Source organism: Rhinolophus sinicus, linkage group LG02, assembly GCF_036562045.2.
Source record: "Rhinolophus sinicus isolate RSC01 linkage group LG02, ASM3656204v1, whole genome shotgun sequence".
NCBI lineage: Eukaryota > Metazoa > Chordata > Mammalia > Chiroptera > Rhinolophidae > Rhinolophus > Rhinolophus sinicus.
The window spans coordinates 68609459-68633370 of NC_133752.1; the positions used below are offsets into that span (position 1 = coordinate 68609459).

Genomic DNA, 23912 nt, shown 5'->3' on the forward strand with positions numbered 1-23912 from the left:
ACACATGTCCACCAATAAATGAATGGATAAATCTATCCACTGAAATATTACTCAGGTACGGAAAATACCACAAAATCTGGAAACAACACACATGTCCACCAATAAGTGAATGGATAAATCTATCCACTGAAATATTATATAAGACTGGGTTTTACTGTAATTTTTGCTCCAAAAGACGCATTAGAGCTCATTGTCCGGCTCAGTCTTATTTTCGGGGAAACATGGTACTTGGGTTGACTTTCCTTGTCTTGTTAATGTTAAGGCATCCAGAAAAATACCCTACTCTGCCTATAAACTAAGAGATTTCTGCATTATTCTTTTTACAATACAAATTCTTTTTACAATATGGTAAAACTACCATTGTATATCCATTAGTTGAAAACATGGAGAAACACACAGATCACACACACACAATTCTTGGCCTAGGCAATTAACTATTCACCTTACTAAAGGCCAGATGCGGTTTTAAGTGCTTGAATAAAGCAGTGAACATAAAAGCATCCTGATTCTTATAGAGATTACAATATAGTTAGACACAAAAGCCCACATACTACTTTAATGTTAAATATTTATAAGACACGCAGGACAATCAGGTGAATTATACAACTTGATCATGCCCAAACAGAGGAAGCACTTTCATGGAGCTGAAGATGAGAGCTATAAAGTCCTCCAGAAAGGAGCATCTACTACTTCACTGTAACTATAAGCTAGGATCAAGGCCTGATTGAGACCTTAGGGAAAAGGGGAAAAAAAGATTGGCCAGCAGGTTAAGTGTAAACATATCATATGGATACATGTAAAATCATGATGGGGTAAGCCTCTGGTAAAGTAGCAGCAAGGGACTGCAGAAATACACATCATCATTCTGATTCATTGATAGTAACAAACCAAATTGGACATAAGCAGCATTTATATATTCAAGATAAATTCCCCGTATGTCCTTAGTCAGACAGACACTTCCAAACTCCTTATCATTGACTCTATTGTGCCAATAAAATAAATGCTTAGAAATTCATTTCTTTGTTGCTGATAAGGAGAGCAAACAGGGTGAATCACTCTCATCAACTCAAATTTGATATCCATTCTTTCTTAAGACTCAGGATATTCCAGGTCACTCACTGCATCAGGACAGAATGCAAATCAGTTGCTTTGCATAGCCAGAGAGGTTTCTCCAACTCCCTTTCCTTAACTTCACAAAAACACCGAAGGTCAAGTGTGTATTTCTATTAACAAAAGAAGCAAAACCTTAACTAACAAAATGGTTTATCCTGAGTTTCATTTTCTTCTCAAAGTTCTATTAAATACTGTAAAAATCCTCAAGAGTGCCCCAGCACCCAGTGAACACTCAATGTAACTCAATTCATCTTTCCTTTAATGTATCTTTCCGTATCTGTGAATCAAAATTTACTAACATGACGCCTGCCACTGAGAAGGGACACATACATTAAAACTGCGAAGGGGACCTGTGATTGGGAAGGAATTACTATGTAAAACCTTCTATGAATTGTCCTCTCATTGCTTCTCCCTCACCTCCACCTCCCACAAAGCAGAGTACAGGAAGATATGCTTTGGACTACTAGCCACTGGATTGTTACCCCAAACAACTAAGATTGCCATGAACTTTCTGCCTACTATGGGTTATCTAGAAATAATTTACAAAATTATTAATACACTTGCAATTCTGGCAAAATAAAATTGGCCTCCTGGATACTTAATGTACCAATAATAAACAAAGGCATAATATGCTTTTTAAAACTTTATTTCAACATAACTATGCTTACAGAAATACAGTCATATTGGTTAATAGAATGCAATTTAAGTTTAACTTATTCTACACAATTTGGACCAAAATCTTGGTACATGGCTTAAGCATGAAAAAAAAAAAAAAAAGACTTGCAATCTGGTTTATTTTTTCATCTATTACAAATGTATATAAAAGATCCTCCACCAAATGCTGCTAAAGCAGGTAGCAAGAACCTTGAGAAATTAACCTTTGGTTTGTCTCTGAAAAATAACACGTATTGCACTGTAAAATTATAAAATTGGCGTAACAAAACGTTGTTGCAATGTTTCAATGCCAGTTTACAAAGTTCAATAACTAGTATATGCTGAAAAAGGTGGGGAGAGCCTATGTACACATGTGAAACTGTAAGTTATCTGATTTAGTTAACATTGCATGTAGATTGCAAATCTACACAAACCAAGATTCAGATAATTTCCTGAATCTGAATGAACACTATCAGTTCAGTTCATCTGTTGAGGTCAACAAGGAAACTCCACAAGCTGCTTTTCCGTTTACCCCCCCCTCAAAAAAAAATTACTTTTCTTCCCCAGCTTTTCAGTCCAGAACTGGTATTAATTATACAAGTAGTCCTTCCATTGTCAACATTCATGGTGTGACATATGATGAGGTCTACTTGGGTTTAAATATGTATTAGCGCTCATATGCAAAATAGTCCCCAAAGCTCAAGACCACATGACTTCAGAAGTGACTGAAAAATAAAATGGCCCTTCTTGGAAGACTAGAGCAAAACATCCAGCCATAGTTTTAAGAAGCCTTATTCAAAAAACAAAAAACAAAAAAACTCACCCCTTGTGAATTACACTTGAATTAAAAAAAAAAAAGCCCCAAAGAAGCAGCTCTGAAAAGAGGCCAGTTATCAGAAACTTTATCCAAAAATTGTTGCCCCTTATGCATTACACTTCAATTTTTTAAAAAAGTAGCCCCAAAGCAGCTCAGAAAAGAGGAAAAAATATAACTTAAAGTATCTTGAAAAACAATGTAAATATAGGTTCAAATGACAGTTAAGAGATACATTTTGATAATACTACCTAGGATTAGGCTTATAACATATTCTAGTATTTCAAGTTTATCTCTAGTTACTAAACATCAATTTACAAATAACATGTTCATTTTTTATTCCTTTATCAAAAGGGAAAATTCTAGCTTTAATTCTATCCAGTGGAGGGGAAACTGAGAAAACAAAAAGATTCAAACAGTTCCATGCAAATATCACATTTTTTCAAATGGAAGAACTCCCAACTAGACCAGGAGTTCCTATTATTAATATGCTTTTCATTGAAACAATTTTTAATAAGTACAAATACATGGCATTAAGGTTCAGAACCTAATATAGGCCTGACAATCAAGTCCTTGTTTTCTGGAAGAAACGCCTCAAGTCCTACTCAATTTCCAGTAACAATGTTTTCACAGATCAATTTAATAAGGGGTTTTAATTTCCTTCATGTTGTTGTTTTTAGCATTCTAGTCTTAAAATACTAGATAAGAAAATCAGTCCAATTCCCCAGAAGTCAATTTTTTTCTTTTGTAGTATGAAAGAATCCTCAAAAACCTTTTCCCCAAACTGATTCACAATCTCCAATTGGTACTTAACATGAATCTTTTCATATATAATGTAAAAGGTAACTTACATAATATGTACCCATGAACATTAAAACTAGTTGTTAGAAAGATTTAACTAGCTTTATAATTTAAATTTTAAAACATAAATATCTGCAGCTTGATCTTCTGTTGACAATGATTGTCGGAGCCTAGAATTCAACAATTACAAATTCCCATCCATGCACACAAAATACACACCATGAACACACAACTTACTCCTCATGTCTTGAGAGAATCTTCTTTGAATCTTTGGTCTCCCAGTCAATTCAAAGTTCAAATGTCTTTTAACTTAAACTTCACTCTCAGATTTTTAACAAGTTTTCCACCCACACTTCATCAACGCTTTTCCTAATCTTTTTCATGTTGCACTGCCAAATTCTGAAACCTGCGCCTCAAAGAGATCACCAGATAAAAGAAAATCAATGACATATAAAGTGGTTATTTCAGAATAGAAAAAAGGAAATTGTTCAAAAGATTCCTTATTGGGATCACACTTTATTTTTACTGCAATGAATAACTACTATCAACAAAAAAAATCCTATGTTGGATTCTTTCATATTTTTGGCATCTGGCCAAAGAACCTACCAAAATAGTTTGGGAGTACACACTCTTTTTCATACAAAGTGTCCACATAGGAACACCAGGATAATAGCTGCAATTCATTTGAGGCCTCACCTGTAGAAAGAGGCTGTCACAGGGACAGCCAGGAAACCCACTAGTTTGTGGAGATCCCTGAGAAAGTGTGATTTTAAAATCTGGACTGTATTTAAGTTTCGCCAGCCTTTTTCATTGTATTCATAGGAAGTAGCTGGTCTACCAGCACTCAATACTATCTTTCTCATCCTAGGTTTTCCATATAATTACTATGGCTTTGGAATCTCACGACTGATATTCTGTATAGCTTAAAGGAGTAACTAAGTCTTCTAATTCCAGGTTTGCAGTGTCGAAATATCACTTATACAGCTCTTTTCCTCAAAGATCTGACTGTACATTTAAGAAATAGCTATACTAAAACAGGCCAAAAAATTTTACTGATGGTTGGTATTTGAGATAAAAATCCATTCAATATAGAGCCTAGTGGTTTATTTATCTGCAAACTGAGAGCTGTGAATTTACTACATCCATTTAAAATAAATAACATGAAATAGAGATTCTGGCATAGATATAAGATGTGAAAATCAAAATCAATGAATTGAACCTGCATGTTTCATTTGCTCACAAACTTTCACACACTAATATTCTGCAAAAAAGACAATTGCAGCAAAGGAAAAAGAAAACTGCCCTTTTGCAAACAAGACTAAAAGCATCCCTCCAAAGAGGACAAAATAAACATGCATATATATGTATAAAGTGTTACGTTCAACACAAATGCTATTTCTAGAAAAATTTAACTGCATAGGTTAAAAAAAAACACAAAAAAACAATGTGCAACATCTTAAGCCATTAAAGCACCAAAATAAAAAAACACACCAAAATCATTGTTTTTATGACGATTAACATACACAAATAAGAAATATTGATCAAAACTCAGGAAGTAAATACCTGGACTGAAACAATGTCCATTGTTGGGAGAGTTTTTCTTCAATTTAAATGTCTCTTCTCATATCTAAAAAAATTTTAAAGTGCTAACTTTATATAAAGCAGGCAAATTCTTCAAGTAATTTGCTATTTAAGTATGCCAATTTTTATAGAGCTACACGAGGACTAAGAATAAACTAAACTCAAACAGGAAGACAGACATGGGGGAAAACTGACAAGTTATGGCTAGACAAAGCAATAGACTGCTAAAATACCACCTTGGCCTCCTTGTTTCAATTAAATGCATAAACTAACAGATTTAGCTGTCTGCTGGTTTAGTACACTAACTCCCTTGGATTTGCTAAAATTTACACAATACTTATAGAGTCCTAAGGAAAAGAGTGCTACTTAAAAATCAACATCGGACACTAATTAAAGCAATTTTTAAAATAAAAGGTTGTCTACTACTATAAATGAATATAAAATGTAAGCAACCTTACAAACTAAGAATTGAAGCCTTTTCCAAAGTTTAATTACTCCTGCCCTTTAGCTGCTTTTTCAAGGAAGTATACATTAACCAAATGGCGATTGAGGTGTTTGCTGTAATCTTTTTCCTTTCTAAAAGAACGATCACAGAAGATACAAACAAAATCCCCCTCAGCCACTTTGACTACCAAGGCTTCCTTTGCATTTTTTCTACTAGTTCCTTGTGGAATTGGCCGAGCCCCATTCAATCCAGAATCATCACTACCCTCTGACATGTTGTCACTTAGGTCACTTCCATCATGACTGTGGATGCCTTCATCTTCATCCATTTCCTGAGACTCATGTATTGCCATGGTAACAGGAGATGATGCCACAGCAGTTTTGGACACTGCTTCACCTTTTTCTATTGGTAGGGGAAGAAGCAGGGGCGAAACTGGTTCCTCAACTGCTGAGTCTTTACCAGGGGGATTCTCTGTTTTGTTTTCATCAGTATCCATATCCATTCCACAAAGCTTAGTGTCAGCCTGATGTTCACCATCTAAAGTTTCTCCCTCTGGCATATTCAAGTTTTGTTCAGAGGATGAAATATTGGCAGATTCCTTGATAACTGGAGCAGGACCAACTAGACTCTTATCTGCCCCTTCTGCTTCTACTTTTTGAAGAGGAGCTTCTTTATTTTCTTCGCCTTGGGTGAATAATTTTTGGTCTTTTGATTCCTCTTCTTTTAAGTTTTCCTTTGGCAGCGGTGATGATGGAGCTAAGAGATCTTGTGCACCTGTACTTTCCTTTAGAAGTGGACTGTCTTTAACAGGCACTAAGCCAACTTCAATAAGGACTTGCTCCTTCCGTGCCATTTCATTCATGTTAGACTTTTCCTTTTTATTATCTTTTCGAGGAGACTTTTTGGGACTCGGTTCCATGTGAAAAGAAGGCTCCATAGGAGGAGGAGGAGGAGGAGGAGGAGGAGGAGGAGGAGGCTCCACAGCAGGAGGCTCCTCCATCTCAACAGGCTCCTTCTGAACAAGCTCCATGGGAGGAGGCTCTGTCTGAGCAGGCCCCACCTGAGGAGGCTCCATGGGAGGCGGAAGCTCTGTCTGAGGAGGCTCTGTCTGAGCAGGCTCTCCCTGAGCAGGCTCCCCGTGAGCACGCTCCCTCTGAGCAGGCTCCCCCTGAGCAGACTTGCTGCTCTTTTTACTTGATTTATTTTTCAGGTTTTTCTTCTTTGTACTTTTTTTCATGCAAGCATTTTGCTTTTTATTCTCCTCTACTTTGTTGTCACCCTTTGGCATTTCCTGACTATTTTTGGATTTGCTTTCTGTCTTCTTTCTCTTTTTTGTCACAGGTTCCTCATCGTTAATAGGCTCTTGTAAAGAATGGGCTTCAGTTTCCATCTTCCTTTTGCTTTTCTTGGTTTTGCAGGTTTTTTCTGAATTATTCCCACTATGCACATCCATCTCTTTAGTTTCCATTGCTGATTTGCGAGTTCTGGTAGTCACTTGGATTGAAGCATTAATACAAGGCTTTTTCTCTTTTGAAACATTATCTTTTTTCTCCACTTTTACAGACTTCTCATTTTTCTTTCCAGCCACATCCCCCTTTACTTTTGTCTGCTCTGTTTCTGTTTTTTCATTGGTATTATTGTTATCAGGCAAATCAGCCTCTCGCTTTTTGGTTTTCTTTAGTTTCACTTTTGAGACATCCATTGTTTTATTAGGACATGTAGGATGCTTAGATTTGAAATGATACTGAAGATTACACTTCTTGGAAGCTGCATAGTCGCATACAGGACAATTGAACTGCCGTGGATTAACATGTAGCTCTACATGTTTTTTGAAGTTACTTCTATCTGCTGTTTTATAGTCACAGTGTGGGCAGTTAAGAGGTTTAGGCCCATTGTGAACCTGTCTTGCATGGCGGGTTACTTCATGTTGATTAGAGGCCACATAACTGCACTGATCACATTTAAATGGCTTCTCACCTTAAGGTAAACAAAAGACATTAAAGACATAGATTAAGTATTGAATTCATGATTTTATTAAAATACAAGGAACTGGATGTATGTAAACAAAAAAACCCATAAAAACTATTGAAGACTGTTTCATGCACTTTACATTTACCATATTTATTTGTATATCTTTTCTCTCTCCCTTGACATTGATTCTCAAACCAAATGAAAAAAATAATTCTCAGTTAGCCATGATCTAAAAAGTTAATCAAGCTAGGGCTCTCAAGGACTGTTGAGCAGAGATTTGCTAGTAACACAATTACTTGGCAAAGTCATAATAGTTGAGATCTGGATGTAATTTTGGGGCAAGGGCACTGAAAGAAGAAAAGATAATTTTAAATCTGTTTATGTTTAGTTAAACCAAACATACAATGAAATGGAATATAAAATTCACATATTTTTAAAATAAATCTTGAGACTTCAAATAAATGTATCTTATACTCTAAGCTACTCTCCCATACCTTCAGGACAAGTTTTAAAACACTGCTTTAGTTCCAGGGAGCAAAGGGCTTTTTCTTTCAATTTAACCCTTTTATCCATTTTGATAAGAACTGAGTCAAGCTTCATTCAGCAAAGTTTTCCAATGCCAAAGTTGCTATTTTAAAGCAAAAATATAGCCAAGTCAGAAAACTTTTCTTGATTTCCCCCCACCTTCTTCTAAAACATATATGGACAAAGAAACTAGACAAATGAGAAGGGGCATACAAATAGATATGGTATGTAAAATAAGCAAACAAAGTCAAAATCACAGGTACATACAGAACCAGAACAACCCCCACCCCCAAATTAAAAGCATAATAAGAGTAACACATTCTACCTGAATACATACCCATCTAGATCACACTCTAGTAAATATTACCAAGTGGTATCCATACCCCACTGGTCCATTGGAATGCATAGTAGAAAAATGGAAATTGACATTTATGAAAATTCATCTCTCAAACAGTCTCAAATTCATATCAAATCTTATTTTCATTAAATAAAACTACTCAGACATTAAGTAAAACCATGTAGATGGTAAGCTTTACACAATTAAAAAATGTCTGATGATAAAAGACACAAAAACAAGTACTTATCAAGGTATGCAGCTAGCTAACTGGACAACAACTCTTTCCCATGTCAGTTCACTAACAGATTCATAAATGATACATTGCTCTATTAGTACTTCATCTTGTCGTCTCCAGTGAATGACTTCAATGCAGACAAACATCTGGTTAACTTATACACAGAATAGAGACAGACAGGTGGCATAATAGTGAAGAACTTGTTCTGGAGTAAGACTATCTGGAGGATCAAACATGGGCTTTGCAACTTACTGTGAGATCTTGAACAAGGTACTGAAAACTCCCTAAGGCTCAATTTCCTCACCTGTAAAATATTCTTGAGTGTTGTGAGCTGTAAATAATCTAATCCATATCAAACACTTAGTATGGGGAAGATAGCCAGGCAGTCCATATGCGTTACCTGTAATTCATCACTTTTACAATGACCTGCTTAATTTTTAGTATGGGTTTTAAAAAAAAGTGTGGGAGGGAGTCACACGTTTATCCTGTGTTTCTATATAAACCCTACTTCTGAGTAAATAAACAGCTGATGGAGTTTGTCTCCTTATGAAAATAAAGGGGACTAATAAAATAATTTTAATGAAAATAGCACCATTTTAAAATCCCTAGTGAATGAGGGTATTTACAGAGCAGGAATCAATCAAGGTACAAGCTTCCACCTATGAAATGGTCAGGGAATGGGAGGATGTATGAACTTATTTAAAATCTGATGGCATAATTTACTTGCTCCATTCATTCCCCTCTCCCAATTTTCATTTTATTGCCATAAAATCTTGCTTGTATTACATAGAATATCTATTCATCAAAATGTCAGTTTAGAGTACCTAGCTAAATGTAAATCCTTTTGCCCTGTACCAATGGTTTTTAACTTAACTCCCTTTTCCAATTCTAGTAATATTTACCTATGTTTTTCATCTTTATAAATGTCCATTTTATTCTTCCCAAATTAATTTACAGGTGTAAGGCAAATTCAAAAGGGAAAAGATTTTTTTTTACAAGCTTCCCATGTTCTTGTCAAGAATCATCCAGAGGGCCAGCCAGGTGGCTCAGGTGGTTGGTGCACCAGGTGGCTGGAGCACCATGCTCCTAATGCTGAGGTCGCAGGTTCAATTCCCACATGGGCCAGTGAGCTGCACCCTCTACAGCTAAGATTGTGAACAACAGCTCTCCCTGGAGCTGGGCTGCCATGAGCCGCCGGAGGTTGGCGTGGGTTGCTGTGTGCTGCCACGGGCTGCAGAGTGCTGCCGTGGGCTACCGAGAGCCGCTAGGAGCGGCCGGTGGCCAGCGTGAGTGACCAGCAGCCAGCGTGAGTGACCAGCAGCCAGCATGAGTGACCGGCAAGAGCTGCCGAGAGCAGACGACTGGCGACTGACTGCCTCAGCGGGGCGGGAGAGGACGGGAACGCAAGGCTCCTAATACCAGCATGGGCCAGGGAGTTGTGTCCTACACAACTAGACTGAGAAACAACGGCTTGAACCCGAGTGGGGGCAGAAGAATCATCCAGAAAGAACAGCAAGGGAAATTTCTAATTGAAGAATAAATAGGGGCACACAATTGATTACTGCTTATAGCAATAAAAACAAAGTTCTGATAATACAACATGGGATAAATCTCAAAAACATTTTACAGAATAGAATAATGTTCTTTCTGATAGGAGAAGTAAGAGAATTTGTAGGGGGAAGACTATAGGGATACTGACTGGAAAAGGTAAAGAGGAAACTGTTCTGAGGGTGGCAGAGATGTTCCATGTCTTCATCTGGGTGGTAGTCAAATAGGTGAAAACATACATAAGGTCACTGAGCAGCAGTCTACTTAAGATGTGTGTATCTCATGTGTGCAAATTAAACTTCAATAAAATAGCTTTAAAAAATTATTCTAGAATTCACAGAGTCTCAAACCATAAAATCTTTCAAATAAGCCCAGCTATTAAAATACTGCCTCCACAAGACTCAAATATTTGGTGAAAGGAAAATACATTCATTGCTGAATAACAAAATTTTCTATCTTAAAAAGTAATAAATGGAGGTGGAACTTGGCAAGTTTTCAATTCCCTTTAACAAACATCCATTATGCTCATGATTGGAAATTACTGAAAACAAACTCGTACGCTAGCAGGATGGAGAACTAGCCATTGTAATATACACAAAAATATCATAATGGCAAATGCAAACTACCGTGTTTCCCTGAAAATAAGACCGGGTCTTATATTAATTTTTGCTCCAAAAGACACATTAGGGCTTATGTTCAGGGGATGTCATCCTGAAAAATCATACTAGGGCTTATTTTCCAGTTAGGTCTTCTTTTCAGGGAAACACGGTATATGTATTTCATCCAGTACAAAATAATCTCATCCAGGATGAAACGGAAGCATCCCCACTGAGAACAGGAAAGGGAGAGCTGAGGATAATGTCAGTGTCTCTAGGACTACCCAGGTGAGGATACTCTATGACCATTAGGTAGAAACACCAATAAAATAGAGAATAACACCAGATTAGGTTAGTTGTGTCTGTATTTTCACCAATATCCAATTTTCTTTTTCACCAAACCCACATTCTGATCCCTTCCTTACTTGGCCTGTGAAGACCTACCCTGTGGATAGAAGTGCTCCAAGTAAATAACCAAGGTAGTTTTGCCTTATAAACCAATCTCTTCCTCAGTGTAGCTAAATGTACCAACTCAGCAGAGGCTAATCCCTTCCAGAAATAAGAGACTGAGCACATTCTTCTCTTCCATAAAATAACATTCATATGAGCGAGGAACCAAAATGCCCAAGGTGATCTAGATTAGACTCCAGACTATAGACAAGACACCCAAGATATTCATGCAACCCAATCAGAAACATTATCTCCCCAATTTGACCTAACTTAGTTTCACTTTATTCCAAGTATTATCAGTAACATCTATTAAAAGTATTAAAACATAGTATCTGCTGAAAATAATTCAGCACACTCATACACAAAATAAACTAACCATGTTTGTTTCCTGTTGCAACTCAAACTCTTGGCATCCAATAAAAGACAATGGTTCTGCTCTCTCAATACACTGTGGTTCCAATTTCATTATGCTGTAGCTCTGAGCCATAATGTTCTTTTTAACACTGTTGATAACTGAAAGTGGGAGAGTGGGGGAGTCTAAGGCCAAATCCTTGCTCTTCTAATTTGGAAACATGACAACCTTACATAAAGCATTTATCCTCTCTAAACATGTATTCTAATCTACAAACTGGGATTAAGTATTTTTGGAGTACTAAGATTAGAGATAACAAATCCCAGCATGCATACAAGAAATAGTAGCTATTACTCATTATTTAAGAGACTTAAAAGTCTTGCTGTACTGTTAACAAACAGCAACTATTGAAAATCTTTAAAAAATAAAATTCAAAAGACAACAGTTTACCAAACTCAAAATTGTTCAAAGATTACTGACTAGTGTAAAACACCATAGATACTTATAAATTCAATGAAAAAAATACAACTCATTCTAATCCTGTGACCCAGCAACACTAATAACCGGTCAACCAAATATGACATCAAATGAAACATCACAAAGTAAGTATCAAGCATTTAATTTCCAGTATACAAATAATACAAAGCACAGGAACAGAGGAAAAAGTAAATGACGCCATGAGAAAGTAGTAAGACTAATCCAGAAGGTGGGTTTCTTCAATACCTTAGTTTCCCCACTTGTAAAATGGGGATAATAGAACTTATACTCATACATTACAGGATAGTTATGAAGACTAAAATGAGTTAACTCATATAAAGCTCTTAACTTTTATTTAAGGGCTAGAGCATAGCCATCAACAGGACATAATATCTACCCTTTGAGACAGCATCCAAGTTACCCTCAGAAAATAAAAGTGGGAAGCACCCAAAAGTAATATAATCAGGTTCTGGTTAAGTGACCCAACACAATAGCTTAGGAGATGTAGAAGATACACTGAAAGTGGATTAACATGGGTCAATAAAGGCTAGCAAGCATACCTAATGTGACCACCTTATAGCTACTGAAATCAGAATCTATACTATACTCAAGTCTTACTCATCACACTGACTTAGGACAGCTGAATAGAAATAAAATGCAAGCAATATATATAAGTTTTCTAGTAGCTATTAAAAGTAACAGGTAAAATTAATTTTACTATTTAATCCAATATACCCAGTATCATTTCAATATGTAATCAATATTTTTAAAATAGAAATTAACATTTTCTTCATACTGTTTGAATTCTAGTGGTTTATATATCTCAATTCCAATCAGCCACATTTCACAAGTTCAATAACCACATGTGGCTAGTGGTGACCCAATAGGACAGTACAGATGTAAAGTAATTGTTTTATAAACAATTTATAGGTTTATATAGATTTGTGTAAACAGCAAGATTTTAGCATGGTCTCCCCACAGGTGAACATATACATTCAAAATCTGGAAGGAGAGTGTTTTGATGATCAAACATTGCAGTTCACCAAGGGTCAATCATGGCCAAAATGAAATAATTATCCATTCAAGACACTAATATTTACTTTTTAACTTGTTCACCTATGTACATATCTTGACAATGGGGACCAATTCTGGTTGGTGATCCTAATTATTTCACCGGAGTAGATGAAATCTCCCACTTGTTATACTCCTGCATTTTATCTATTATAGGTGAATAAATTACTATCCTGGATTACATTATCACTGTTTCAAGTTTGGCTTTCGTAAATCAGCCCTCAGAAGCCCTATCAACTCTCAAAAGAGAACAAACCCAAATTTCAAGACCTGAGAAGCTAAGAAGGAATCTCTGGAGCTTGGCAACCACACACTATGAAACTTGGTGTCATACTGTGTTGGGGAAGGAATGTGAGATGGTAGGAGTTGTTCAAAAACTATGAACCACAAATATATGGTGATGGAAGGAGAACTGACTCTGGGTGGTGAACACACAATGGGATTTATAGATGATGTAATACAGAATTGTACACCTGAAATCTATGTAATTTTACTAACAATTGTCACCCCAATAAATTTAAAAAACAAACAAACAAAAAAAAAAACTATGAACCAGCCTTGGTCTATGATACCAGTTCAACTTTTTACTAGTCATGGAACTTGCAGAAGAGCTGATGAAATTAATGACCCTCCTTCCGGAAGTAATGCACACACACATTTATATTCAGTCTCAGGAGCTCCACCAATGAACTCCATTAAGAATCTCCATTTAAATACAGCTCTACACTAATAAAATACTGATTTTTAACTCTAATTTTTAAATTATATTAAGAATGTAATCATAAATAATGACCCAATTCCAGGTCCAGAAGAACTTCCTTATAAAATGATAAAAAAGTTCATTTCTTACCAACCTGAATGAGTACGCATATGTCTAGTTAGATGAGTCTTCTGAGAACTTGAGTAAGGACAAAGTTCACATTTATATGGGCGTTCTCCTGCAAAAATATAATGATTACTGTTTAAATATGATAAAATAAGGCAATATAATTCTCGCTAATATATACAATAATCAATTTCTCACAACAATCTTTTTTCCTATTCCTGGAAAAATAGTCAATTTATATCATGTATTAGAAATGTAAATGATTTAGGGGGCAGCCATATGGCTCACTTGGTTAGAGCGTAAGCTCTTAACACGTTGCATACGGATCACGAGAATCTTCAAGAGGGATTTAAACCCCGCCGTACGCAAGGTGATAACAACAGGGTTGCCGGTTCAATTCCCACATGGGATGGTGGCCTGCACCCCCTGCAACTAAGATTGAAAACAACGACTGGACTTGGAGCTGAGCTGCATCCTCCATAACTAGATTGAAGGACGACTTGGAGCTGATGGGCCCTGAAGAAACACACCGTTCCCCAATATTCCCCAATAAAAAAAATTTAGAAAGAAATAAATGTAAATGATTTAATTCAGAATTCACATAACTACATGATTTCAACTTAGCTGAACATTCATTGGCTTTCTCAATTCGCACAGCCCTTTTAATTTTCACAGTAATGCTACTTCTTATTACATTAAAGAGTAAAAAATGAGAAATTATTTTCATAAGGTATCAAGGGGCATTCTTTTAAAAAAAAATTAGAATTATCCTTTAAAGAAAAATCTACCTAAATTTTCTGATGGCTTGAGTAATTTTTTTAATCCTTATAAACGATAAAACTACCATTTGAAATTGTTAGTGTAAAGAAAGAATGCTTCTGAGTGGGGATTTTGTTGCTTTAAGCTAAAAATTTCAAGTGATAGATACAATTTTTATAAAATAGGCCAGTGTCAAAACAAATTTTACTCATAAAGCCATAGGGACTGAGAGAAACTAAAGACGAGAGGCCAATTTTAGTACTAAAGAATTTAAGATTCAAAGGCAGGAAATGTGTCTTTTCTTTTGGGGCGTGGGTTGTCAACCACAAAACATATTTTTAAAAAAAAAGCTTGACAATTTGTTTCATCTAGTCTTTGGACACAAGATAATAATTATGACCTTGGGCAAGTTTCTGCATCTATGAAAGTAACAGTACCTTCACTTCCTAGAAGTATGAGAATTTAAATTAAGATTATATATGCAGAGCATTTAACACAGTGCCTGGCACACAAAGCCCTCAATAAATATTACTTATTATTTTGTCTGTATAGTAAGACAAAGTAACAGATGTGTGTAATAAAATGACACAAGGAAAAGAAAAGACGTAACAAAAAAAGGAAAAAGAATGTGGTGATGAGTAGGAAATGTGTTCCTAGTAACAATTCAGCTGTAATTTGCTGGTAGCTACAGATTAGCTGGAAATAGCTCATAGCAGAATGACTACTTCAACCTGGAAGAATTTTAAGTTTTTAAAATGTTAAATGTAGTTCTGTAAAGAAAATCCACAAATGAATCCAATAAGCATATGAAAAGATGAACCCTATCATTAGCAGCCATGAGGGAAATGCAAATCAAAATGACAGGAGACGAAGACTTCACACCCCATAGGCCAGCTATTATCAAAATGACAGATGTTAACAGGTACTGGTTAAGAGGGGGAAAAACTGGAACCCTTATACACTGCTGAGATTGTGAAATACTGCAGCCACTTTGGAAAACAATTTGGCAGTTCCTCAAATGATTAAACATAGTTACCATTTGGCCTAGCAATTCCACTCCTAGGTATATACCCAAGGGAGAAAATAACTTCTGTCCACACAAAAACTTGTATGTTGAAATGCTCATAGCATTCTTCATAATAGCCAAAAAGTGGAAACAATCCAAATATCCATTAACTGATGAATGGATAAACAAAATGCTGTGTACCCATACAAGACATTATTTGATAATTAAAGAGAAAATAATGTACACACAACACGGATGAACCTTGAAAACATGCTAAGTGAAAGAAGGCAGCATATGGAACCACATACTGTATTATTCTATATATATGAAATGTCCGAAACAGGCCAATCCATAGTATTAATAAATTGTACGGTATGCAAATTGTATCTCAACTAAGTTGTTATAAACAAAAGTTAATAAAAGAAAAATTAAATACTATTACAGATTAACATAAAAAATCAATTAAGGATAATTTACTTTTAAATTCTTTATAGCAGAATAGATAGCTTCTACCTGTGCAATTCTATGCTATAGGCATAAATACTCTACAAAACTTAAGTGGGGCCAGCCCCGTGGCCCAGGTGGTTGGAGCACCGTGCTCCTAACACCATGGACGCTGGTTCGATTTCCACATGGACCAGTGAGCCGCGCCCTCTACAGCTAAGACTGTGAACAACAGCTCTCCCTGGAGCTGGGCGGCTGTGAGCAGCCGGAGGTTGGCATGAGTGGGCTGCCATGGGCTACCGTAAGCAGAAGGTGGCCAGCATAAGTGGCCGGCAGCCATTGTGAGCAGCCATGGTGAGCACCGGCGAGATATGAGACTGGCGACAGACTCACTCTGTCAGCCCGGGGGAAAGCTCAAGGCTCTTAATACCAGCACCGGCCAGGGAGCTGTGTCCTATACACCTAGACTGAGAAACAACAGCTTGAAAAGGAGTGGGGGAGAAGTGGAAGAAAAGGAGGGGGAAACAAGTGATTTTTCAGTCATACATACCAGCAAAAATGTCATCTTTTAAAGTACAATTTGTGAACTGGTTAAATATCTAAACCACAAAACTTTAAATCTTTTGATTGAAGACACAAATTAAAATAATCCTCAGCCCCCATCATGATGATTACTCATAAAGCGAGATTAGGAATTTTGAAACTCAGTTGTATGTGACCTTGGGCACAGAACTTCAGGCTTTCAAACCTAAGCCTGAAGTTTTCATCTCAGTAAACAAGGTCTACTATCATGTACCCTGTTTTCTTCGATGGATTGTTCAGAAGATTCACACAGGATAGAAGAATTTAACATTGGTCATTCAGAAAAAAACAATTATTATAAGTGACTGAAAACTAGACTACCTAATGAGAAATGATAAATAAGTGATTCCGCTATCATTTCTTATCTCCACTCCAATACTAGATTAATTTACTTTTCCATAAATACAATTTTCGGAACCATGCATTTAATACCAGATATTCAGAATTTATATAATCAAAATATTATCCTTCGAATTTATACAACAAATTGTTTTAAAATGGGGGTGTTTTTGCAAAATCTCAAATAAGGTAATAGGGGGAAATAGCTTTTAAAAAACATTTTTAGGGCCGGCCCGGTGGCTCAGGCAGTTAGAGCTCCATGCTCCTAACTCCGAAGGCTGCAGGTTCGATTCCCACATGGGCCAGTGGGCTCTCAACCACAAGGTTGCCAGTTCGATTCCTTGACTCCCGCAAGGGATGGTGGGCAGCGCCCCCTGCAACTAAAATTGAACACAGCACCTTGAGCTGAGCTGCAGCTGAGCTCCCGGATGGCTCAGTTGGTTGGAGTGCGTCCTCTCAACCACAAGGTTGCCTGTACAACTCCTGCAAGGGATGGTGGGCTGCGCCCCTGGCAACTAGTAACGGCAACTGGACCTGGAGCTGAGCTGCGCCCTCCACAACTAAGATGGAAAGGACAACTTGAAGCTGAACGGCACCCTCCACAACTAAGACTGAAAGAACAACTTGACTTGGAAAAAAGTCCTGGAAGTATACACTGTTCCCCAATAAAGTCTTGTTCCGCTTCCCCAATAAAATCTAAAAAAAATTAAAATTAAAAATAATAATAATAAAATAAAATGTTAAAAAAACATTTTAAAACCATAGACCAAATAGGTTTAACACTAAAATGTTAAATGAGATACATATAACCAATGTTAGCTATGTAAATCGTAACCTTATTGTGAAAAATATCAACCTTATATTAGTGCGAAGAAAAAGTTAATAGACGGTATAGTTAACTGTATAAAATACAGCCATTAAAACTTAGTCCCTAGACTGTAACTAGATAAAAATACCACTATCATAGAAAAAATTAAGAAACGGCAAAAAGTAGAGTTCCTTTATTTTAAAAAACAAAACACAAAAAACAAACCTGGAAATACACACCAATACTGAAATTTTTCCAGTTGTCTCCATTTTTCTTTTCTTTTTTCCTTCTAAAAATGTTCTTAACTCGAAAATTTAGATTTATTATTGAAAACATTTTGTTTTTTGGGGAAAATTTTAAATTGTTTGGTGAAGTTACCAAATTTCAAAATTTAATACAACAAAGGCACTGGGATGCTGGTAGTTTTCTCTATGTTGATTGACTTACCTGGTGATTATCAGTATATGTATTTGTAAGACTTCATCAAGGTGTACACATAAAAGCACTTTACCACATGTCCTAGTTACCTGAAAGCTCTACATTATAGCCAATTCTAAATTAGGCCCCAAGGTTTTCAAAAAATGTTAAATGAATATGAAATGTTAAGTGAATATGGTTGAAGTATATGTGGTATTTGGAATTAGTTTTAAGAATTGTAAGGTTAGTTTAGTCTAACAACTTGTTGAGCTTAAACTGTTAAGTGATTAATGGGGTAGGATTCCCAAATAACTTTTGTTTCCTAGACTATGTATTTTTGTAATGTTTGAATTTCTTTACTTTTGAAATAAAATGGTTTCAAAGCATGGAGATAAATCACAGGTCACAAGAAATTCCAAAGGGACTACAAATTCTTTCATGCGACTAGATTTAAAGCTTTAAATACTGGAGCCATCTGCTGGGGCTTAGAAGTCTTTCTTGTAATGGAATTTTACCTGCAAGTTTTAAGTCTACTAGTCAGTCAACAAAGCAATTATCAGTTTCCCTCCCCACTGTGTCCCACTTTACCTGTGGGGCTCAGTCCTACAGAGCGACAACTCCTGCCTGCAAAAGGGACCTGATCCAAACAGCATCCCATAGCAGCATCCTATGGCCCCTTTTCACTTGTGATCCAAAGAGTACAGTACTAGATTATTTTATCTATTTTGTTCAGACCAGTCATCAGTCCTCCAAAGTACCAACTCTTACCAGGAAAATGTAATATAAATGTGAAAATTAATTACCAATAGTTACAAACATTTCTCTGAAAAAAAATGAGACCCCCCCCCAATTACAAAGATTTGAAAAGTCAATTTAAAAATGAATAACTAAGAGGTGTTGGAGAGTAACGGGGAGCTACCCACCACTGATAGGGGTTTCTTTTGGGCATGAAGATGTCTTAAAATTGATAGTATTGATGGCTGCACAATCCTACGAATATACTAAAACCTTTGAACTGTAACTTCAAATGGATAAATTGTGTGGTAGTGGGATATCTCAATAAAGCTGTTATTTTAAAAAATGAATTGCCAAATGTGACAAAATATTGGTAACGAGTATAGATGATATTGGTGCAGTGTAGCATTCTCTTTACTTCTGAGATGTTTGAAATTTTTCATATTTTTAAGGTTGGTCCATTTTTTTGATAGAGGGCACTTATAAATTAGAACAGTCCTCTTGTGTGCTTTCGAACATGCTGAACATTGTTTTTTGGCTGAAAAATAGTTGCATATTCCACATATGTTTGTTTTCTTAGGAAAATGGTTTCAAGTGTGGTAATCCCATCAATCTTTTTAAAACTAACATCTCAAATTTCTATGTTTTGGAGACAAGTTCAGTTGTTCCATTTAGGAATTCATTACAAGTCAAATGTTTTAAATAGTCTGAGGCTTCTGTTAAATGGAGTTACACAAGGGTTAATCATTGGACTTTTTCTTTTTGTCTAAGCTCTCAATTCCTTTGGGAAACTATACTTCATCTTGGATGTATTCACTGCCAACTAAATACATCTCCAAAAAAAAAAAAAAAGGTACTCTAATTTGGCTAAATGGTCCATCCCAAGTTGTTAGAATACATATTTTAGGAAGAACACTGATTTCTCTTGGATATTCCTCCATATAACACTCAGCTTAACAGGTATTCCTTCACTGAATCCTTTAATCCTATAGTATACTGTTACTCCCATGGAGAAATTGAAGCACACAGAGGTTAAAAAATTTGTCCAAGGTCACAAAGACAGAAAATAACGGAACCAGGATTTGAACCCAGAGTCTTCTTTTTTAGCACTATTTTTAACTACCCGCTCAATTAACTACCGGGAGTCGAACTTATATGGATAACAAAGGTCCTCTTACCTGTATGAGTTCGAACATGCTGAACATAATTGTTTTTTCTGTCTGAAAAATAGTTGCATTTTCCACATGTGTATACTTTCCTTGGAAAATGGTTTCTCAAGTGTTTTCTCCAGTGATATTCGCTTACTGTGGTGTATGTGCAAATGATGCACTTGTAGACTCGCTCATTATCCCCAGCTCTGGTGTGGTGTTTCAGGTGAGCAGTATAGTGATCATATCGATTGGTATTGTAGCCACAGCGGTCACAGCGAATGGGGCCCTTGGAGAAATCTCCCTCTTCTGCAGTGGAAGAGCCAGATTCCCTGGCTTTTGCTTGTTTCTCTGCACTTTCTTCCACAAAAAATTTCTTGGCACTATGAACTCTGATGTGATGCACAAACTGTTCTTCAGATTCTGCTTCATACTGGCATGGCTTACAGCGAAAGGGTTTGGTCTTCAAGTTCTTGCATTTGTCCTCTGTTCCGGGTGTTTCAGGAGGAAGATCTTTATTCGAGTTGTAAATTTCTGGGGCAGCTGAAACCTCAAACACAGGCTGTGGTTCTGCAACACTGAGTTCCAAACTTTCCAGTCCCATGTTTTCCAGTCCATTGGGTTCACCTTTTATTTCAGGTGATTCCTCAAGTCCTTCTCCATCACTATCTGAAAAGTTGTTATCCCCAACTGGCATCAATTCTGCCATCTGTCTTTCTTCGCCAACCAGGTAATCACAGCAGCTGCCATTTACTTCTCCTGTTAACGCCACATTTGCTAACATGATAAGCTGAGGCGCAGCCAGTTCAGCTTTGGAGAGGTCATGCAAGTCATACATGTCATTAGGCAAGGCCATGCCAATATTGCCACTGCCGTTGAACAGTCCTCCTCCTCCAGATGACTGCCCCATTACCTGGGTGGCCATAACTGTATTCTGAATTCAAAACACAACAGACAAAAAGTAGCAGTTTAAACAGTTTTTACTGGTCTAAAACCAACACATCACTGTAATTCTTCATCACTTTAAAAAATACTTTTCCAATATAATCTTTAAACTCAATGAGCTTCATTAACTACTAAGACTAAGACTTTAAAATGTTTTTGCAATTCTGAATTCTCTTTATTACATCACCAAGAAAATTTATATTACCCCTATGAAAAATTTCTATCCATTGTTTTGATATAATTCATCTATCAATTAGTTCTACCACTGGCATGCTTCCCTTCAAGTACTTTTAATTTTTCTGATGCAAAAAGAAAAAAAAAGAAAAAAAATCAGTAACCTTCGTTTTTAATGTTAATTAAAATTATTTTTAAAATTCAACACATGAATAGTAAACTGCTAGCCTCCTTCAACAGTTTATTGGTCTGAATCAAAAAGGGGAGAAATCCAAAAACCAGACAAACATGTCTGGAAAAGTAGAAGCCTGTAATAATTGGTCAACTGAACTGAATTTCACATTAACTCAACTAATTCCATAGGAGTAAACTAATGTGAAAAAGTTAATTTCTTAATTTCTTATTTTCTGCTGAGTTGAAAAGGAAAGAAATTACAGACCTTTTTTCCTGTGATAAAGGAATCCTGGTGTATTCAAAACGTCACAAATGAAAATAAAGAATCTTTCAAACTCCCTAATTAAATAATCATTCAACTCAATTCCACAACCAGCAACTTTCTTGCATTGTGCTTGACTTGGCCTACTTGTCTAGTGGAAGCCATTACAAGATCACCTTCTTGAAAAGATGTTGGGCTTTTTTTTTCAATCGTCTTAACCAGGTTCCTTTCCAACCTAAAAGGTGCTATTCTCAAAGTAGGTGTTCTCTTGCAAATAAGAAAAAAACAAAATCAGTGGCAAGTACTAAAAAGTTAATAATAAAGTTAAGCCCAAAATACAAAAAATAATCCGTTTCACTGAAGTGCATAAACACAAACCGGTTGAGTTATACGTACCAACAAAAGTTAGAATCAAATGCCATCACAACCGAGGGCAAACGCTGTCCCAATACTCAACAGCCCAGGCTACTGGATAATTTACTCAACATCGACTTTTCTAATAATCCCTCAAACCCTAACTACCATCCCTAAGGGAATTTTAACGTTTGTTACGAAGACTGTCCACGCGTAGCCCGAGAGCCCAACGTGTAGCACGAATTCCTATGTGCTGCTGCCACCAGCGCCTGCCTCGGCGGCGGCATTCCTGACTGAAATAGGCATTCGGCCATTTTCTCAAAATACCAAACACAAAGCAGCTCTTTGCAAACTCGGGCGCTCTCGCTTCCTCTCGGCTCGGCCCGCTCAGGGCACACAATCACACACCAATTCACAGGAGTTGCCCCAACACTCGTCCTGAAGCTTTCCCTGTGCTCCCCAACACTAAAAAAAGCAAGGGGGGACAACTCGAGGCGCCGTTGGGCCAGACCAAGTCTTCCCCAGTTCAGGCTGCCCCCTCCCTGGCCCGCGGGCCCGCGTCTGGGAAGAGGGAGGAAAGTTACCGCGTCGCCGGCGTCCCGGCTCCTCTCACCGTCCCTGAGCTCGCCCTCCGCAGAGGGCCGGGGAGGCTCCGCGGGCGCCCTCCGGAGGCGTCCGGCCCCGAGCGCCTGAGGGGGCTCCCACGCGCGCCGACCGCCCCCTCGCGCCCCGGAAGTTTGCGAACTCACTCCCCCACGGCGCCCCGCGGGACGCGAGCCCCAGCCCCGCCAACTCCGGCAGCAAGGTGGCGGGGCGCGGAGGGCCGCGACGATGGAACCGCCCGAGCGCTGAAATCGCTGTCCAGCCCCATTGGCGGAACCGCCTGGGCCCCGGGGCTGACTCAACCCGCCCGGCCGCACTCAACGGCGCCTTCCGGCGAGAGGGAGAGGGAGGGGGACGGGAGGGCCGCGAGCAGGCGAGGGGCTGCGACGGGACCTGGGAGCAGCAGGAGGACTAGGAGGAAGTTTCAGGACTACGGCCCCAAGCAGCTCAGCTCCTTGGCCTCAGGACCTGACTCCGAGGGGCATCGAGGCCCGCGCGGAGGCGGTGGCCCGGCTTCGCCTGGGGAGGGGGTCGTGGCACCGCGCCGCTCCCCAAGGACGCCCCCGGCCCAAGCTGGTGTAACCCGATCCCGCTCGGCCGCTCGCCCCCGCCCGGCGCGGCCGCTGCCGCCAGAGCAACAGTATCTGCAAATCAGCCCTGGACAGCGCCTCGTTCCGCGTCCTTCCGCGCCCTCCCCCTCCCGCGGGCACCGCCGCAGCCTCTGCCGCCCGGCCGGCCCTCCCCCACCCCGACCCAAACCCAAGCCCCCCGCTGCGCTTACCGGCCCTCCTGGCGAGGAGGAGCTGGGGACCCAGCGTCGCCGCTCCTTCTCCGACTACTTTTCTTTGTTGCTGGAGTTTCGGGGAGGGGAGGGGGTAGGTGGAAAAGTTGGGCGCCGGGGCCGTCAAGGCCCGCGAAGGCCCAGGAGTGGGGCTGCAGAGAGTGCTCAAGCCGCGGGCTCTGGCCCTGCCGTCTGGGCTGCTGCCGCCGGGGTCTGGGGCCCGGGGCCTCGGCGGCGCTTGCTGTGCTGCTGCGCCGCGAGCTCGCGGGAGCCGCACATTCCAGCACAGGAGGCTGAGCTGCGCACCCGGCCCGCGCCGCCGCCGCCCGCGGGACACGCCCCCTCCTCCGCCCGCGCGCGCCCGCAGGACACGCCCACTCCACCGCGCGCGCTCGTGGCCGTCTGGCGCGCCCCGCCCCGTGGCGATGCGGTTAGAGCTGGGCGGGGGCTGGGCTGGGGGCACGTTGAAGGGTAGCCTCATGTAATCCGCCCAGCCCCTCACTCTTGCCCTTAGGTTAAAAAGAGTTATGACTTCTTTCATAAACAAACAACAGAAAAGTTTAGCCCCTAGCTTTGGCGTGCATG

The 23912-nt window shown here is 38.8% G+C and overlaps 1 protein-coding gene across 2 annotated transcripts; it reads right to left on the bottom strand.

Annotated features, from left to right (window-relative positions):
• Positions 1-1743: 1743 nt before the first annotated feature.
• REST (RE1 silencing transcription factor) lies at positions 1744-23682 on the bottom strand. 2 transcript variants are annotated; one of them, XM_019740176.2, is made up of 4 exons: positions 23328-23682; positions 20065-20968; positions 13825-13908; positions 1744-7385 (listed from the first exon to the last, which is right to left on the bottom strand). In XM_019740176.2, the coding sequence occupies exons 2-4, from the start codon at positions 20957-20959 to the stop codon at positions 5455-5457; spliced, it is 2910 nt and encodes a 969-aa protein (XP_019595735.2). In that variant the 5' UTR covers positions 20960-20968; positions 23328-23682; the 3' UTR covers positions 1744-5454. The 2 variants fall into 2 exon arrangements, with proteins under 2 accessions (XP_019595735.2, XP_019595736.2); XM_019740177.2 differs by lacking the exon at positions 23328-23682 and adding an exon at positions 22528-22856.
• Positions 23683-23912: the final 230 nt, after the last annotated feature.

Coding starts and splice junctions, on each gene's coding strand:
- REST (XM_019740176.2), bottom strand. CDS start 20,959: ATGGCCACCCAGGTAATGGGGCAGTCATCTGGAGGAGGAGGACTGTTC. Junction 13,909..20,064: donor GCATGTTCGAACTCATACAG/GTAAGAGGACCT, acceptor ATATTTTTGCAG/GAGAACGCCCATATAAATGT. Junction 7,386..13,824: donor ACATATGCGTACTCATTCAG/GTTGGTAAGAAA, acceptor GTTTACCTTAAG/GTGAGAAGCCATTTAAATGT.